Source organism: Pseudorca crassidens, chromosome 5 (assembly GCF_039906515.1).
Source record: "Pseudorca crassidens isolate mPseCra1 chromosome 5, mPseCra1.hap1, whole genome shotgun sequence".
Taxonomy (NCBI): domain Eukaryota; kingdom Metazoa; phylum Chordata; class Mammalia; order Artiodactyla; family Delphinidae; genus Pseudorca; species Pseudorca crassidens.
In genome coordinates, this window is record NC_090300.1 from 32765395 (window position 1) to 32785132 (window position 19738).

Consider the following 19738-nt stretch of genomic DNA (forward strand, 5'->3'; position numbering starts at 1 on the left):
GGTCTAAGTCAAAGTTAGGCCCCACCCGCAGAAGCGGAGCCAACCAGAGGGCGCGGGGCAGGCCCAGCCTTCCCGGGCGGTCCGAGAAAATCGCTCCGGCGTTTAAGCCAGAGCAGAGGTAGGCCTCTCGACGCGCTCGGGCTCGATTGGCCGGCCTCCCACGGCGTGGTAACGGTCGCAGAGGCGGGGCCGGAGGCCGCTGAGCCGGCGGGGCTGGGCGCGCTGCTGGTGAGCGGCGGCGACTGAGTAAGGTGAGCGGCTCTTGGGGTTTACAGAAGCGGCGGCTGGAGCCCCTGCCTGAGGAATCCCGGGAACTGACCACACCTGCGCCCTGCGAGTGGTCAGACTGACCCTTGCTGGGGTTCCCAGAGAGGAGCAATGAAAATCCCAGTGTAAAGGCCGGGGGGAGCGGGGTGACCTGAGAAACCTGGTTCAAGTCTGGCTTCCCGCCCTTTGTGATCTTTGGCTTCCCATTTAACGTCTCGGCGCCTCAGTTTCTTCATTTGTAGGACACAGCTGGTAATTCTTGCCTTATATGGTGGTTGAGAAGGTTAGATGAGGCAGTGAGTGTGAAGCGTGGAATGATTGCCGGCGCAGCCTGGATTCTGGATAGGTTGTAGTTACTCCGTTCCCAAGCGTCCACTAGGGCCGACCCGCTCCGCTTTGCAATTGTCAAGGTGTCTGAGAAGGTCGCTTGGCTAGTGAAGGCCCGTAGCAAAAGGTGGGGGCTCCGCGGACGGGTAGAGTAGGTATCTCCTTCTCCGGTTTATTAGGACCATTTCAGAATCGGAGGGGCCTCTTTATGCGGAGCCTAATTTGATTTTATTAAGAAAATCAATGAGGTGAAAATATTGCAAGGCTAAGAGACCCGTAACACGCAGACCAAACAGGTTTTTGTACCACTTTATTTTCTAACCGTGATAATGTTAAACACTGGGCACGCATTACCTCTGTTGGTTTCAGTCCTCTGTATGAGGTTTTGTTTTGTTGTGTTGTTTTACTTTTGGTATTGCCAAGTAGACCCGGGCCTTCCCCGCCCCACTTTGGGGAAGAGGTGGCTGACTAGGGTTTTGCCCGCAGCTTCTGCTTGGAGGCGTGTTCTGACCCTTTATGTAACCTCTCGCGGGGCAGAATGATTTGGTTGAGATGAGATCCAGTACTAATTCCGTTTCCTTATTTGCGGTAGATTCAGTTCTTTTTAGGAACGTTAAACAGCATGTTGGCATATTTTTGGAATAGAGCTTTTGCATTTAATAGACAATAGAGACTTTGAAAGCATTGGATGTTCCATTTATTGCAGTAAAGTGAAATACGTACTTTTGAGAAAGCTAATTGCACATTTTGATGTGACTCACTTGAGAAAGAACAGCTACTGGCCATGCTTTATTTACAGTTCCCCCCCCCCCCCAAAGTAGTGAAAAATAATTACATTTTAATTTATGGTGCATGTTACAGGGGCTTCAGACCTATAAAGGGCAAGTTACCAAAGGACTCTTGGGAGATCTCAGTGCAAGGAGATAGAAATGTGTTTTGCTTCTATGCACTTGGCTTTCTATGCTGTGTACAAATGAACTCCAACCCTGCAACTCCTATTCTCACAGTCTTACTTTAGGTGTGTTATGACACTGATTAAAGCAAGCTGCACCTTCTGCTTTGGCTTTGGGAAGCATTGGGTCTCTTCTGACTCAGAGTTCCAGACCTATGTCCTGTTACAGCTTGTAGTGGGGTAAAGGCAGCTGCAAACTATTGGCACATTAATTTCACAGTATGGACTTCTGAAAAGGAGGGCTTGGTCACAGGTGAAATTGTGAAAGTTGTTCTTCCTGCCTTTGCTTTTTGTGTTCAGTGGTATCGTCTGAGAGTACGCCTGCCTGTGAGAATTATTCTACTGCCGCAGACCAGCCAGAGAAAGAGGATTTCACCACCCACGGTCAGAAGGGAAGGGGTAAGGAACTGAAGTAGCACCGACGAATGGGGTCAGAAGGACCAAGACAACTGATGGTTGCAAGGCAAATTTTATTATGCTACAGTGGCAGATTATATAGACTAGAAAAAGGAAGGTTGCCAGATGGTGGTTTACATTATCTACAGACTGTCTCGGCTCAAGGTTAACTTCCCTGGGAGGAAACCCATAAACCCAGAAGCATCAAAAATAACCTGCACGTGCAGGGGGGAGACAGCTTTGCTTGTCTCATTTTACATTCTTTCTGATCTCTGGGCCCTGGTGATTTATCTCCCATGGAATGGAACAAGGAGGGGAACAAGTAGGCACAGTCCCTTCGAGCAGCGGCGGCATGCATGGTATGTCTGCAGCTTGCTCTCAAGGCTGACTGCTTCCCACATTCTACCTTTGAAGCCAGAATCAGAATTGATGCTAGATGATGATAGAATTGGACTCCCAGGTAAATGTTTCAACAGAGCGGGGACAGGAAAGATAAGGGGAAAGAAGACAATGGTGAAGGCATGTGGTGGTGAGCATCGGAGTCCATTAGCTAATTCAGTTGTTCCAGCTTCTGTTTAGTGGTTACCACCAGTAAGACAGATGCCTGTTCTGGGAATAACACATGACCATTCTTACTAGGAGATGAACTTTTTAAGATTTGGGTCTCTTTATCTTTTTGAAACTTAGATGAAGATCCAGTTTCAGATATGAGAGTCACTGAGTGATCATTTCATTGAGATCAACTTGAATGACCAGGTGAAAAGTGCAAGAGGACTGTGCTATGACTGAGGTATGTCTGATGTGACAGATAACTCTCTCTGGATGTTGAGAGACTGGAAAGGATCTGCTAATTGTGGAATACTATATGTATATTTTGACCTCCTCATAATCCTATCAGATACTGTATTTTTTTTTTTTTTTGGCCACACCCCACCACAGCATGTGGGAATCTTAGTTCCCCAACCAGGGATCGAACCTATGCCCCTGCATTGGAAGTTCAGAGGCTTAACCACTGGACTGTCAGGGAAGTCCCTCCTATCAGATTTTTTAAACTCAATTAAGGAAACTGAAGCCCAGAATGGTTAAATAACTTTTTAAGATAACACAGATAGCTGGTCACCAACTCTGATCACCACTTCTGTGTGCCAGGCACTGTTCTATTTGTCCTTTCTATATTAACTTTCCTAATCTTCACAAGAACCTATGAGCTAAGTACTTTTATTATCTTCATTTTATGATAAGGAAATTGAGGCACAGAGATTAGTACTTTCTTGGTTGCGTGGCAGAATCCATGATTCGAACCTAGGCATTCTGGCTATACCAGCCTTCATTTAGTTAGTATTTCCTTTCCTTTTGCTTTTATTGTTATTTAACAAAATCTTTTTATTAAAAAATGAATTTTTATTATGAAGTCAAACAAAAGAACATACATAAAAATGTGTAGCTTAATGAATTACTGAAAGACGATACCACCTAGGTCAGGGTGAAGAACCGTGCTAGCTGTGTTAAAACTTCGCTCCATCCCAATTACAACTACTCGTGTACTCCCATTAGTAGCCATTCTTCTGACTTTTATAGTAATTGCTTCCTTGTGTTAAAAAAAGTTTTTTCATAAATCTGTATTCTTCAGCACTATAATGTAGTCTTGTCATTACATTTTTAAAAAAATCTCTTTTAATCTGTAGGTTTTCTCCCTATTCCTTTCTTTTCTTACAATTTATCTGATGAAGAACTTGGGTCATTTGACGTGTATACCCTACAGTCTGGATTTTGCAGATTGCACACTCATGTACAGTTAATTATGTTTCTCTGCCCTGGGTAATTCTTGTATATTAGTAGCTGGATCCAAGACTGGATCAGACTCAGATTCAATCCCTTTGGTAATTCTCTAGGTGGTGTTTGCCAAGACCATAGGAGGTGTGGAATGTCGCATTGTTTCTCTTTGTGTTTTCAGCACCTGTTTGTACTTGATGCCTATATCTGTTCATTGAAGGTTGCAAAATAGTGGTATTCTATCGTGGCTTTTTTACTTATTAGTTGGAATATTAGTCCTTTATCTATCATTTGAATATGCAGCAGTACAATTCCTTTAGGAAAGGCAGCATAAGTGTTTGATTCTTTCCATTTATTTACCAATTTTTGAGAAAGTGAATCGATTTTTTATCTTCTGAAGACAATTCTTTTTTGTTTTGTTTTTGAGACAATTCTTTTTAAAAATCTAATATCAGTATGAGGTCATGAATTTAAACATTTTACGTGTTTCAGTTCATTGCAGTTATTATTATCAAAGCTCATGTGGTCTCATCTTTGGCTGGGGGGAGCCTATTCAAGCCTATCCTTTTGATATGACCCTACTAGTCTTTAATAGCTTCCTTGTTGTCTGATATCTTAAATCAATTCTGTCCCAAATCTGAAATCATCATTTCTTCAAGAAACTCTGTTTTTTTAAAGAAGGAAATAGCATTTCAAGATCATAATCTGTATTCTAGGGATACTGAGTCAGTCACTGTTTGAGGGCTTTCAGTAGACAGGCAGATATAAGTATCCTAGCTCTATCTGTAGACGCACACAGAACTCTTTTCATCTTGTAAAGCTGAAACGTTATACCCGTTAAACAATAACTCACCATCCCCCCAAGACCCTGGCAACCACCATTCTACTTTCTGTATAAGTGGAATCATACAGCATTTGTTTTTTTGAGATTAGCTAATGTCCTTAAAGTTCATCCATGTTGTAGCATATGTAAACATTTCCTTCCTGTTTAAGGCTGAATAATATTCCACTGTATGGATATACCATATATTGCTTATCCATTCATCTCTTGATGGAACTTGGGTTGCTTCCACATTTTAGCTATTGTGCATAGTGCTGCTGTGAACATGGATGTACAAATATCTCTTCAAGACCCTGCTTTCAATTCTTTTGAATATACCCAGAAGTAGAATTGCTGAATCGTAAGGGCAATTCTACATTTAGATTTTTGAAGAACCACCATGCTATTTTTCACAGCAGGTGTACCATTTGACATTCCTACCAACAGTGCACAAGGGTTTCAATTTTTCCACATGCTCACCAACATCCTCACTATCTGTTTTTTTGATAGTAGCCATCCTAATGGGTATGAGGTGGTATCTCATTGTAGTTTTGATTTGCATTTACCTAATGGGTAGTGATATTGAAATCTTTTCATGTGTTTATGGGCATTTTTATATATTCTTTAGATAAGTGCAAGTTCCTTGCCCATTTTTTAATCAGAATTTTTGTTGTTGAGTTTCAGGAATTCTCTATATATTCTGGATATTAATCCCTTATCACAAATGATTAGCAAATATTTTCTCCCATTCCATGGATTGCCTGTTTACTCTGTTGACAATATGTTTTGATGCACAAAAGTTTTAAATTTTTGTGAAGTCCAATTTGTCTGTTTTTACATTTGTTGCCTGCGCCTTCCCTGTCATATCCATGAAAGCATTGCCAAATCCAGGATTGTGAAGCTTTTACCCTATGTTTTCTTCTAAGAGTTTTATAGTTTTGACTCTTATATTTAGATCTTTGATCCATTTTGAGTTAATTTTTTTTTTTTTTTTTTTTTGTGGTGCGCGGTCCTCTCACTGTTGTGGCCTCTCCCGCTGTGGAGCACAGGCTCCAGATGCGCAGGCTCAGTGGCCATGGCTCACGGGCCCAGCCGCTCCGCGGCATGTGGGATCTTCCTGGACCGGGGCACGAACCCGTGTCCCCCACATCGGCAGGCGAACTCTCAACCACTGCGCCACCAGGGAAGCCCCATTTTGAGTTAATTTTTGTGTATGGTCTTAAGTAAGGATCCAACTTCATTCTTTTTACAGTTTTCCCAGAAGAGGAAGAGACTGACCATTCCCCTTTGGATTTTTGGCACTCTTGTTGAAAATCATTTGACAATAAATGTGGGGAATTATATCTGGGCTTTTTATTCTCCTCCATTTGTCTATATGCCAGTACCACTATGTTTTGATTTTTATAGCTTTGCAGTGAGTTTTAAAATCAGGAAGTGTGACTTCTCCAGCTTCTTTCTTCTTTTTCAAGATTGTATTGGCTATTCAGGGTCCCTTGAGATTCCCTATGTATTTTAGGATGGGTTCTCTATTTCTGCAAAAAATGTCATTGGGATTTTGATGGGGATTACACTGAATCTGTAGATTGCTTTAGTTAGTATTGATGTCTTAATATTAAGTCTTATGATCCATGAACATAGGATATAGTCCCATTTATTTATGTCTGTTTAATTTCTTTGAGCAATGTTTTGTAGTTTTCATCGTACAAGGCTTTCACTTCCTTGGTTAAGTTTACTGCCGTTTTTATTCATTTTTATGCTGTTGTAAATGGAGTTGTTAATTTCCTTTTTGGGTTATTCATTGTTAGTGTGTAGAAATGTACTGATTTTTATATGTTGATTTTTGTATCCTGCTACTTTGCTGAATTCATTTATTCTAACAGTTTTCTGTGTGTGTGTGTGTGTGTGTGTGTGTGTGTGTGTGTGTGTATTCTTTAGGGTTTTCTGCATATAAAATCATATCATCTGCACATAGAGGTAATTTTACTTCTTCCTTTCCAATTTGGATGCCTTTTATTTCTATTTCTTGCTTAATTGCTTGGTGAGAACTTCCAATTCTACATGGAATAAAAAGGCCTTTACACAGAAAACTATAAAACACTGATGAAAGAAATGAAAGATGACACAGACAGATGGAGAAATATACTATGTTCTTGGATTGGCATAATCAATATTGTGAAAATGACTGTACTACCCAAAGCAATCTACAGATTCAGTGCAATCCCTATCACATTACCAATGACCTTCTTCACAGAATTAGATCAAAAAATTTTACAATTTGTATGGAAACACAAAAGACCCTGAATAGCCAAAGCAATCTTGAGAAAGAAAAACAGAGCTGGAGGAATCAGGCTCTCCAACTTCAGACTATACTACAAAGCTACAGTAATCAAGACAGTATGGTAGTGGCACAAAAACAGAACTGTAGATCAATGGTACAGGATAGAAAGCCCAGAGATAAACCCATGCACCTATGGTCACCTAATCTATGACAGAGGAGGCAAGAATATACAATGGAGAAAAGACAGCCTCTTCAATAATTGGTGCTGGGAAAACTGGACAGCTACATGTAAAAGAATGAAATTAGAACACCATACCTAATGCCATACACAAAAGTTTTCAAAATGGATTAAAGACCTAAATAGACCAGACACTATAAAACTCTTAGAGGAAAACATAGGAAAAACACTCTGACATAAACCACAGCAAGATCTTTTTTGACCCACGTCCTAGAGTAATGAATATAAAAACAAAAATAAACAAATGTGACCTAATTAAACTTAAAAAGCTTTTACACAGCAAAGGAAACCATAAACAAGATGAAAAGACAACCCTCAGAATGGGAAAAAATATTTGCAAACGAAGCAACGGACAAAGGATTAATCTCTGAAATATACAAATAGCTCATGGAGCTCAATATCAAAAAACCAAACAACCCAATCAAAAATTGGGCAGAAGACCTAAATAGTCATTTCTCCAAAGGAGACATACAGATGGCCAAGAGGCACATGAAAAGATGGTCAGCGTCACTAAATTATTAGAGAAATGCAAATCAAAACTACAATGAGGTATCACCTCACACCGGTCAGAATGGCCATCATCAAAAAATCTAAAAACAATAAATGCTGGAGCGGGTGTGGAGAAAAGGGAACCCTCTTGCACTGTTGGTGGGAATGTAAATTGATACAGCCACTATGGAGAACAGTATGGAGGTGGCTTAAAAAACTAAATATAGGACTACCATATGATCTAGCAATCCCACTACTGGGCATATACCCAGAGAAAACCATAATTCAAAATGACACATGTACCCCAATGTTCATTGCAGCACTACTTACAATAGCCAGGACATGGAAACAACCTAAGTGTCCAATGACAGATGAATGGATATAGAAGATGTAGTACTTATGTACAATGGAATATTACTCAGCCGTAAAAAGGAACAAAATTGGGTCATTTTTGGAGATGTGGGTGGACCTAGAGTGTGTCATACAGAGTGAAGTAAGTCAGAAAGAAAAAAACAAATATTGTATATTAACTCATATATGTGGAATCCAGAAAAATGGTACAAATGAACCTATTTCCAGGGCAGAAATAGAAATGTAGTTGTAGAGAATGGACATGTGGACATGGTGGGGGGAAGGGCAGGGTGGGACGAATTGGGAGATTAGGATTGACATAAATACACTACCATGTGTAAAATAGCTAGTGGGAACCTGCTGTATAGCCCAGGGAGCTCAGCTCCATGCTCTGTGATGACCTGGATGGGTGAGAATGGGGTGGAGTGGGAGGGAGGTCCAAGAGGGAGGGGATATATGTATACATATAGCTGATTCACTATGTTGTACACCAGAAACTAACACAACATTGTAAAGCACTTATAGTCCAAAAAAAAAAGAAGTGATGAATGTGGACATCCTTGCCTTGTTCCTCATCTTGGAAAGCTTTCAGTCTTTCACTATTGAGTATGATGTTTACTGTAGCTTTTTTATATATGGCTTTTGTTGAGTTAGTTTCCTTCTATTCCTAGTTTGTTGAGTGTTTTTATCATGAAAGGGTGTTGGGTTTTGTCAAATGCTTTTTCTGCATCAGTTGAGATGATATTTTTTTTCCTTCATTCCATTAATGTAGAGTAATACATTGATTTCTTTTCATATGTTGAACTATTCCTACATTCCAACTATAACTCCCACTTGGAAATGGTTTATAGTTTATAGTTATAGCGTATAGTTTAATACGCTGCTGAATTTGGTTTACTTGTTATTTTATTGAGGATTTTTGCATTGATGCTTATAAGGAATATTAGTCTTTAGTTTTCTTTTCTTGTATTGTCTTTGTCTGGTTTTGATATTAGGGTAATGCTAACCTCCAGGAATGAGTTAGGAAGTGTTCCCTCCTCTTTAATGTTTTGGAAAAGTTTGAGATGTTTTGGTAGAATTCCTCAGTGAAGCCACCATGTCCAAGGCTTTTCTTTGTTTGGAGTTTTTTGGTTACTGATTCAATCTCCTTACTAGTTATAGGTGTACTGAGATTTTCTATTTCTTTGTGATTCAGTCTTGGTAAGTTTTGTATTTCTAGGAATTTATCCATTTCATTTTGGTTATCTAATTTGTTGGCATACCATTGTTCATAGTATTGTTTTATAGTTTATATTTCTGTATAATTGATAGTAATGTCCCCACTTTCATTTCTGATTTTAATAATTTGAATCTTCTCTTTTTTTCTGTTCATCTAGCTAAACATTTGTCATTTTTGTTGATCTTTTCAGCTGTCTTTCATTGACTTCCTCTATTGCTTTCCTATTCTCTATTTCCTTTGTTTCTGCTCTAATTAATCTTTATTATTTTCTTTCCTTTGCTAGCTTTAGGTTTAGTTTGTTATTCTTTTTCTAGTTTCTTAAGTTGTAAAGTTAGGTTGTTAATTTGAGACCTTTCACATTTTTTAATGTAAACTTTTATAGCTAAATTTCCCGCTTAGCACTACTTTCACTGTGTCCTGTAAGTTTTGTGTTTTCATTTTCATTAATATCTTAAGTATTTTCTAATTTCTCTTGTGATTTCTTCTTTCATCCATTGGTTATTTACAAACGTGTTGTATTTAATTTCCATAAATTTATGAATTTTTTATTTATGTTATTGATTTCTAACTTCATCCATTTGTGGTGACTTAATTTGTGGCCTAACATGTAGTCTATCCTGGAAAATGTTCCATGTGCACTTGGAAGACTGTGTATTCTGTAGTTGTTCAGTAGAGTGTTTTTGTTGGTTTTTTTTTGGCCACACCACACAGCTTGTGGGATCTTAGTTCCCTGACCAGGGATCAAACCCATGCTCACTGCAGTGGAAGCTCAGAGTCCTAACCACTGGACCACCAGGGAATTCCCCAGAGTGTTCTTTATAAATCTATTAGATCTGGTTGGTTTACTGTGTCACATCCTGTTTCATTACTTTTCTTCCTGTTTCATTACTTTTCTTCTATCTGGTTGTTATATCTATTATTGAGAATGGGGTGTTAAAGTCTCCAACTACTATTGTAGAACTATTTCTTCCTTCAATTCTGTCAATTTTTACTTCATATGTTTTGGTGATCTGTTATTAAGTGCATAAGTGTTTGTAACTGTTATATATTCTTGCTGTATTGAATCTTTTATTAATATGTAATGTCCTTTGTCTCTAGTAACCTTTTTTGATTTAAAGTCTATTTTGTCTGATGCTAATATAGCTACCCTTGCTTTCTCTTGGTTATTATTTTCATGGAATATCTTTTACCATCCTTTCACTTTCAACGTCTTTGTGTTGCTGGATCTAAAGTGGGTCCTGTTTTAGATACATGTAGTTGGATTTCTTAAATTCATTCTGCCAATCTGTCAGGAGTTTAACCCATTTACATTTAAAGTGATTACTCATAGGTAGGAATTATTTCTCTCATTTTGCTATTGTTAGTAATATCTTATGGCCTTTTTTTTTTCTCATTTCCTGTATTACTGTCTTGGTGTTTAGTTGATTTTTTTGTAGTGAAATGTTTTTCTCTTCACTTTTCTCATTTCCTTTTCTATATATTTTATCACTGTTTTCTTTGCAGTTACCATGGAGATTACATTTAACATTATAAATTATAACACTCCCCCACCTCTTTTAGTTGTTGATGTTGCACAATTACATCTTTATACATGTGTGCCCCAAAACATAAATTAATAATTATTTTAAATTAATTTAGTCTCTTATTTATTTTTTATTTATTTTTATTTTTGGCTGCATTGGATCTTCGTTGCTGTGCGTGGGCTTTCTTTAGTTGCGAAGAGCAGGGTCTACTCATCATTGCAGTGCGCAGGCTTCTCCTTGCAGTGGCTTTTCTTGTTGCGGAGCACAGGCTCTAAGTGTGCGGGCTTCAGTAGTTGTGGCTCACAGGCTCTAGAGCGCAGGCTCAGTATTTGTGGTGCACAAGCTTAGTTGCTCCGCGGCATGTGAAATCGTCCCAGACCAGGGCTCGAACCCATGTCCCCTGCATTGGCAGGCAGATTCTTAACCGCTGCACCACCAGGGAAGACCCTAGTCTCCTAAATTAGGTGGAAAATGAGATGTGACATTACATACCAAAGTTACAATAATATTAGCTTTTAGACTAGTGATTGTTTTTTTAAAAATTATCTGTTTCTTAACACATTATTGACTGGAGACTTATTAATGTGTCTTTTATTACCCAAATGTTATTGGCTGGAGATGTATCAATATGTTTTTAGAGAGTGATACAATTAACATCACTGTGCCAAGCTGTTAGAACTTAAAATTGATCAAAGGTTCTTTATACAACTTATGATTGTCATTATCATTCACATTTTGCTCCTTTAAGTTTTTGTTCCAATCTTGTGTATATTATAAATGCAATTTTATTATGGTAAAATTTTCAAAAATGACGCATTGTGAAATTTTGAGTAAAGAAGAATTTTTCAGTGAATTTATGCAGGTGCTTTCTCTGATTTTCCAAGTGACGTATATACTAGTGTCTCAGAAGATGATAGTTCTTCAGAATATAGTTCTGATTTAGATGATGTGAATATTAGGCCAACAAAAAGACAAAAAACCTTAGTGATTGATTCTGATACAGAAAGTGAAAATGAAGCTCATGGTGCTGGAGAATGCTCCTTTGCTTCTACAGAAGAGTGGATTGAAGACAACATTTCACGAAAATTAGAAGACTTACAGATGTGTCAGGTGTAACTATTGAGTGTAATAACCCACAAAGTGTTAGTGAAATAACAATTAATTTTTGGTAACTACTTTTTCGAGTTGGTCACTTCTCAGACAAACTTGTATCACCAACAGAATGAAAAATCATATAAAAAGTGTGATAAGGCTTCAAAATGGACTGATGTAACTGATAGTGACATGAAGAAGTTTCTTGGATTAATAATTTTGGTGGGACAAATAAGAAAGTCACACTGGAAAGAATATTGGTTGGTTGATCCCTTACTTGAAACACCTATCTTTCCAAAGATTATGACGAGAAGAAGGTTTGAACAAATAATGATATTTCTTCACTTTAATGATAACTCAGAAACTCCACTTCCTGCAGACAGAATTTCAAAAGTTAAACCTCTTTTGGATTATTTTCTACCAAAATTTCAATCGATCTATAATACCCAAACAAGAACTATCACTTGATGAGGCAATCATAAAGTGGAGAGGACGGCTCAGATTCAAAACCTATAATCCCAGAAAACTTACAAAATATGAAATTTTGGTCAGGATGGTTAGTGAAAGTGAAATCGAATATCTATGCAACCTTGAGATTTACACAGGTGAAGGAAAGAAACTGCAAGAAACAATATTATGGGTCCTACAACCTTATCTTGATTTATGGCACCATATTTACTAAGACAATTATTACAACAGTGTGTCCACATCTGAAATATTGTTGAAAAATAAAACCAGAGTTTGTGGGACCATAGGAGAGAATCGTGTCTACCAAACGAATTAAAGGAGAAATCTAAAAATCTACAGTGGGGAGAAATGACATTCTTACAGAAGGGAGACGTGATTCTTATATGGAAAGATAAGCTAGTCCGCATGGTGACAACTATTCATGATGCCTCCATAGCATCTACAGGAAAGGAAGACAGGAGGACTGGCCATCAGATAAGTAAGCCTACTTGTGTATTAGAGTATAATGTATGAAAGGAGTTGATTGATCCAATCAATATCTGGCAAACTTCAATATCCTCTGGAAAACTTGAAAATGGTATGAGAAAGTGGGTTTCTATTTGAGTAATTTCAGTTTATTCAATGCATTTAAAATTTATTGTAGCCTTAAGGCACAGAATAAAATTACTTACAAGCAGTTTTTGTTAGCAGTAACTAGAGAATGGGTAACTGGTGAATGTAGTTCATTCATTCACCATTCTGGTGAAGGTAGTGGTAGTCCTGCACCTGGTCCTTTTTGTGGCATTTCTAAAAGAGCCCCCGCACAAAGATCCACCTTGTCAATTCTCAGGTAAAATAAAAGAACATATCCTAGAGGAAATAATCCCCACAGGACTAAAAAAAAAATGCTGCCAGATAGTGTAGAGTCTGCTCTTCCAGGGGAAAGTGCAGTGAAACATGGTGTATTTGTAATAGATGTTCTGTTCCCCTGCATACTCCCTGTCTGTGCCTGCTATACTCCCTGTCACACTCTAACGAAATAATAGGATGCTTTAGTTTCAAATGAATACATTAAGTTAAAAAGTTGTTGATATTTACTCAAACACGGGTGTTTCAGTATTCACTTACATAACAAATTGATGGCCACAGACGTTAGTTTCTATAAAACTCCCCTGGTCAGTAATGTGTTAAATCATATAGAAAACAAAAAGTGGAGTTACACATCTTTGTCATAATAATAGTAGCTTTTATAATTGCCCATGTATTTACCATATTTACCATGCCATTTACTTTTACTGAGAGCTTTAGTTTTTCATATGGCTTCAATTTACTGTCTAGTGTCCTTTCATTTCAACCTGCAGGACTCCCTTTACCATTTCTTGTAGGGCAGGTCTAATGGTAACGAACTCCTTCAGCTTTTGTTTATCTGAGAATGTCTTAATTTTATTCTCTCTTTTGAAGGACAGTTTTGCCAGATATGGGATTTTTGATTGACAGTTTCTTTCTTTCAGCACTTTGAATGTATCATCTCACTACCTTCTGGACTCCAAAGTTTCTGTTGAGAAATATGCTGGTAATCTTATTGATGATTCCTTGTATGTGATATGTCACTTCTCCCTTGCTGCTTTCAAGATCCTCTCTTTGTGTCTTTCAAAAGGTTGATTATAGTACTTCCTGCTGTAGGTCTCTCTGAGTTTACATTTCTTGGAGTTTGTTACGCTTCTTGAATATATATATTTGTATCTTTCAACAAATTTGGGAAGTTTTCAGCCATCATTTCTTTAAATATTCTCTCTGCCACTCTCTCTCCCTTTTCTCCTTCTAGGACTCCCACAGTTTGTATGTTGGCCTGCTTGATGGTGTCTCACAGTCCTTTAGGCACTGTTCACTTTTTAAAAGAAATATTTATTTATTTATTTATTTGGCTGTGTCGGGTCTTAGTTGCAGCATGTGGGATCTTTTTTTTTTTAATTTTTATTTTATTTATTTATTTTATTATCATTATTTTTAAATTTATTTTGGCTGTGCTGGGTCTTTGTTTCTGTGCGAGGGCTTTCTCTAGTTGTGGCAAGCGGGGGCCACTCTTCATCGTGGTGCGCAGGCCTCTCACTATTGCGGCCTCTCTTGTTGCAGAGCACAGGCTCCAGACGCGCAGTCTCAGTAGTTGTGGCTCACGGGCTTAGTTGCTCCGCAGCATGTGGGATCCTCCCAGACCAGGGCTCTGAACCCGTGTCCCCCGCATTAGCAGGCAGATTCTCTGCCACTGCGCCACCAGGGAAGCCCCGGCATGTGGGATCTTTTGTTGCAGTGTGCGGGCTCTTCTTTGCAGTATGCAGGCTTGCGACATTTGGGCTTCTCTCTAGTTGTGGTGCGTGGGCACCAAAGCCCGTGGGCTCTGTAGTTGCAGCACTTTGGCTCTCTAGTTGCGGCACGCAGGCTTAGTTGCCCTGCGGCATGTGGGATCTTAGTTCCCTGACCAGTGATAGAAACAGCATCCCTTGCATTGCAAGATGGGTTCTTTTTTTTTTTTAAATTAAAAAATTTATTTATATTTTGGCTGCATTGGGTCTTTGTTGCTGCACGCGGGCTTTCTCTAGTTCCGGCAAGTGCTGGCTACTCTTTGTTGTGGTGCACGGACTTCTCATTGTGGTGACTTCTCTTGTTGCAGAGCACAGGCTCTAGGCTTGCGGGCTGCAGTTGTTGCAGCACATGGGCTCAGTAGCTGTGGTGTACAGGCTTAGTTGCTCCATAGTATATGGGATATTCCCAGACCAGGGATTGAACCTGTGTCCCCTGCATTAGAAGGTGGATTCTTAACCACTGTACCACCAGGGAAGTCCCTGAAAGATGGATTCTTAGCCACTGGACCATCAGGGAGGTCCCACACTGTTCACTTTTATTCAGTCTTTTTTTTCTGTTCCTTAGAGTCGATATTTTATATTGTCTTACTGTCACTTTTACTCATTCTTTCTTTTGCCTGTTCAAATTGCCTTTGAATGCCTCTAGTGAATTTTTCATTTCAGTTATTGTACTTTTCAACTCCAGAATTTTTTTGATTTCTTTTCAGGTTTCCCATCTCTTTATTGATATTTCCATTTTGTTCATATATTTTCTCTTAATTTTTCTCCACATCTTCCTTTAGTTCTTTGAATTTTTTTTTATTTTATTTTTGCAGTACGCGGGCCTCTCACTGTTGTGGCCTCTCCCATTGCGGAGCACAGGCTCCGGACACGCAGGCTCAGCAGCCATGGCTCACAGGCCTAGCTGCTCCGCGGCATGTGGGATCTTCCTGGACTGGGGCACGAACCCGTATCTCCTGAATCGGCAGGCGGACTCTCAACCACTGTGCCACCAGGGAAGCCCAGTTCTTTGAATATTTTTAAGATGGTTGTTTTAAAATCTTTGTCTAGTAGTTCTGCCATCAGGTCTTTTTTTTCAGGGACAGTTTTTGTAGATTTGTTATTTTTCCTTTGAATGGGCCATACTTTCCCGATTCTTTGTATCCCTTATTTTTTGTTGAAAACTGAACATTTCAATCTAATAATTGGGTATGTCTGGAAGTAAGATTCTCTTCCTTCACCAAGGTTTTCTGGGTTTTGTTTTTGTTTGTTTTAAATTGTCATGGTTGTCTCTATGCTGAGGATCAGCCTGAGGTATAAACTTAAGGTCTTTTTTTAGCCTACACCTTTCTTGGTCATGTGCAGTCACTTTCTAATTTCCCATATGTGTATTTACTTTTATTTTTTTAATTATTATTTTTAAAATTTTGTCTGCATTGGGTCTTTGTTGCTGCACGTGTGGTTTCTCTAGTTGTGGCAGGTGGGGCCTACTCTTCGTTGTGGTGCGCGGGCTTCTCGTTTGTGGTGGCTTCTGTTGTGGTGCATGGGCTCAGTAGTTGTGGCTCGTGGGCTCTAGAGTGCAGGCTCAGTAGTTGTGGTGCATGGGCTTAGTTGCTCCACGACATGTGGGATCTCCCCAGGCCGGGGATCAAACCCATGTCCCCTGCATTGGCAGGCGGATTCTTAACCACTGCGCCACCAGGGAAGTCCCTGCATTTGTTTTTAAATGTCCTAGTTTTTAAATGTACGGTTTCCAAAAGGGGAAAAGAGAAGAAAAGGACAATGGTCCTTTAAATCCCCTGTACGTCACTTTAACCAGCGTGAGAGGAGCTTATAACAATGGGAGGGAGTACAATAAGACCCCCTGCTTCTTTTTCTGCTCCTCTGAGATCAGAAGCAGCAATCAGTCAGATCACAGAACCCCAGAATTTGGAGGACAAGGTCCTTTTTGCCCACCTTGACTCACACAAACTGGTTATAACCTGCTCCTGGTACATGGTGCACAGCTGCCTGCCTTAAAGCTGAGGGTGGGGAATAGGTAACTTTTACCCTGCTGAGAGGTGAAATAGACTGAAATTAACCACAAATCATCATTTAATACTTTAGTGGAATTTGCAAGCCTCAATAGACTCAGAGTTCCAAAATAGTTAACATGAGACAGATTCTGCCAGTGAAGTTTTTTTCTAGTTAGAGAGACTCATTCCTTATGCTTCCTACGCTGCCATCTTCCCAGAATCATCTCTTCCTGATCTTGAAGAAATGGATGATTTCAGATTTGGAGCAGAACTGGTTCAAGATATCAGACAACAAGGAAGCTACTAGTGGAGTCATATCAAAAGGATAGGCTTGAATAGCCTTCCCCCAGCCAAAGATGAGACCACATAAGCTTCAATAATAATAATAATAATAATAATAGTGAACTGAAATCCATAAAATATGTTTAAATTAATGACCTCATACTGAGATTAAAAATTTTTTTTTACAGTAGGTCCTTGTTGGTTATCTATTTTAAATATAGCAGTGTGGGGCTTCCCTGGTGGCGCAGTGGTTGAGAGTCCGCCTGCCAATGCAGGGGACACGGGTTCGTGCCCCTGTCTGGGAAGATCCCACATGCCGCAGAGTGGCTAGGCCTGTGAGCCATGGCCGCTGAGACTGCGCGTCCGGAGCCTGTGCTCCGCAATGGGAGAGGCCACAACAGCGAGAGGCCCGCGTACCGCAAAAAAAAAAAAAAAAAGAAATATATGTATATATATATATAGCAGTGTGTTTATGTCAGTCCCAAACTCCCAATCTATCCCTGCTCCCCCAACCATAAGTTCATTCTCTAAGTCCGTGAGTCTCTTTCTGTTTTGCAAATAAGTTCATTTGTATCATTTTTTTTAGATTCTACATATAAGTGTTATCATATGATATTTGTCTTTCTCTGCTGGACTTAACTTCACTTAGTATGATAATTTCCAGGTCCATCCAGGTTGCTGCAAGTGGCATTATTTCATTCTTTTTAATGGCTGAGTAATATTCCATTTTATATATACCACATCTTCTTTATTGATGGACATTTAGATTTTCTTCTATGTCTTGGCCATTGTAAACAGTGCTGCAATGAACACTGGGGTGTATGTATCTTTTCGAACTGTGTTTTTCTGCAGATATATGCCCAGGAGTGGAAATGCCGGATCATATGATAGCTTTATATTTTAGTTTTTTAAGGAACCTCCATACTGTTCTCCACAGTGGCTGTATCAATTTACATTCCCACCAACAGTGTAGGAGGGCTCCCTTTTCTCCACACCCTCTCCAGCATTTATTGTTTGTAGATTTTTTGATGATGGCCATTCTGACTGGTGTGAGGCGATATCTCGTAGTTTTGATTTGCATTTCTCTAATAGTTAGCAATGGTGGACATCTTTTCAGGTACCTCTTGCCCATCTGTATGTTTTCTTTTTGTAAAAAAAATTTATTTATCTATCTTTGGCTTCGTTGGGTCTTCGTTGCTGCGTGTGGGCTTGCTCTAGTTGCAGCAAGCTGGGGCTAGTCTTTGTTGCTGTGTGCGGACTTCTCATTGCAGTGGCCTCTCTTGTTGCAGAAGCACGGGCTTCAGGTATGCAGGCTTCAGTAGCTGTGGCATGTTGGCTCAGCATTTGTGACGCGCAGGCTCAGTAGTGGTGGCACATGGGCTTAGTTGCTCCGTGGCATGTGGGATCTTCCCAGACCAGGCTTGAACCCGTGTCCCGTGCGTTGGCAGGCGAGACTCTCAACCACTGCATCATCAGGGAAGTCCCTGTATGTCTTCTTTGGAGAAATGTCTGTTTAGGTCTTCTGCCTATTTTTTTACTGGGTTGTTTGTTTTTTGGATGTTGAGCCGCATGAGCTGTTTGTAAATTTTTGAGACTGATTCCTTGTCGGTCGCATTGTTTGTGAATATTTTCTCCCATTCTGTGGGTTGTCTTTTCATTTTGTGGCTTCCTTTGCTGTGCAAAAGGTTTTGAGTTTAATTAGGTCCCATTTGTTTATTTTTATTTCCATTACTCTAGGAGATGAATCGAAAAAGATATTGCTGTAATTTATGTCAGAGTGTTATGCCTATGTTTTCCTCTAAGAATTTTATGGTATCTGGTCTTACATTTAGGTCTATAATCCATTTTAATATTATTATTAATAATAATAATTGCAGTGAACTGAAATGTATAAAATATGTTTAAATTCACAACCTCATACTAATATTAGATTTTTAAAACAGGATTATCTTCAGAAGATAAGGAACCAATTCATTTTCTTGAAAATTGGTAAATCAATGGAAGCACTATTAATGTGGGACCTTCTTGACATATAAGAATGACCCAGAGGAGAGGAAGCTAGGTTTCAGAGGTGGTTTGCATCTGGTTCACCCTTATTCTGAGAGTTATAGCCCATCTAGGTAACAATTTTAAATGGGGGAGTGACTTTGATTTTAGCATTCATTTTCACAGATTTTTCTTTGGATTTGGCAAATGCCTTCAGGGAAAAAGTGAATTTTAATCTTCTTGATTTTTTTCCCTTGATAATTCGTCATTATCTTATTAGTTCTTTAATGCTTTTAAGAAGAAGACATTTCTTTAACATAGTTTATTCAGCTTTTTTCATTGTCTTTGGAGGCAGAGTTTTCTGCTGTACTATTACCAAAAAGTAGGCTACTCACCTCATGGAATTTAGTCTTATGTAGACGTGTTCATATAAAACAAATTACACAGGGCTTCCCTGGTGGCGCAGTTGTTGAGAGTCCGCCTGCCGATGCTGGGGACGCCGGTTCGTGCCCCGGTCCGGGAAGATCCCACGTGCTGCGGAGCGGCTGGGCCCGTGAGCCATGGCCGCTGGGCCTGCGCATCCGGAGCCTGTGCTCTGCGACGGGAGAGGCCACGTCAGTGAGGGGCCCGCGTACGGGAAAAAAAAAAAAAGAAATTACACAGATAATTAAGCTGTGTAATTTGTAGAAAAAGTCTAAGATAATATACAGTGGTATGATTAGGTAAGATCTGTTTCATTCAGCATACTAATATATGGCAATGACACCAATTATCTATAAGTTTCTATGTTTCAGGTTCTACATACTTTCTATATGTTGTCTGACTTAATTCAACCTATGAGATATAGGTATTACTGTGTTTTCTCTTTTACACATGAAGAAATCAATGCTCAAAGATGTTGAGTTTGTCCATGTTACACAGTTTAATAAATGGTTAAGCTGCTA

The 19738-nt window shown here is 39.3% G+C and overlaps 1 protein-coding gene across 5 annotated transcripts in view; it reads left to right on the forward strand.

Moving 5' to 3' along the window:
* Positions 1 to 99: 99 nt before the first annotated feature.
* The window catches only part of CEP70 (centrosomal protein 70), an 80818-nt gene continuing 61179 nt past the window's right edge, over positions 100 to 19738 (forward strand). For 4 of the 5 annotated variants that reach the window (XM_067737688.1, XM_067737692.1, XM_067737691.1 and 1 more), the window contains exons 1-3: positions 100 to 251; positions 1847 to 1945; positions 2630 to 2732. In XM_067737688.1, coding sequence (XP_067593789.1) covers positions 2724 to 2732 — 9 coding nt within the window. In that variant the 5' untranslated portion in view covers positions 100 to 251; positions 1847 to 1945; positions 2630 to 2723. The remainder of the gene's footprint in view (positions 252 to 1846; positions 1946 to 2629; positions 2733 to 19738) is intronic. The other variant, XM_067737689.1, reaches the window with a different exon arrangement.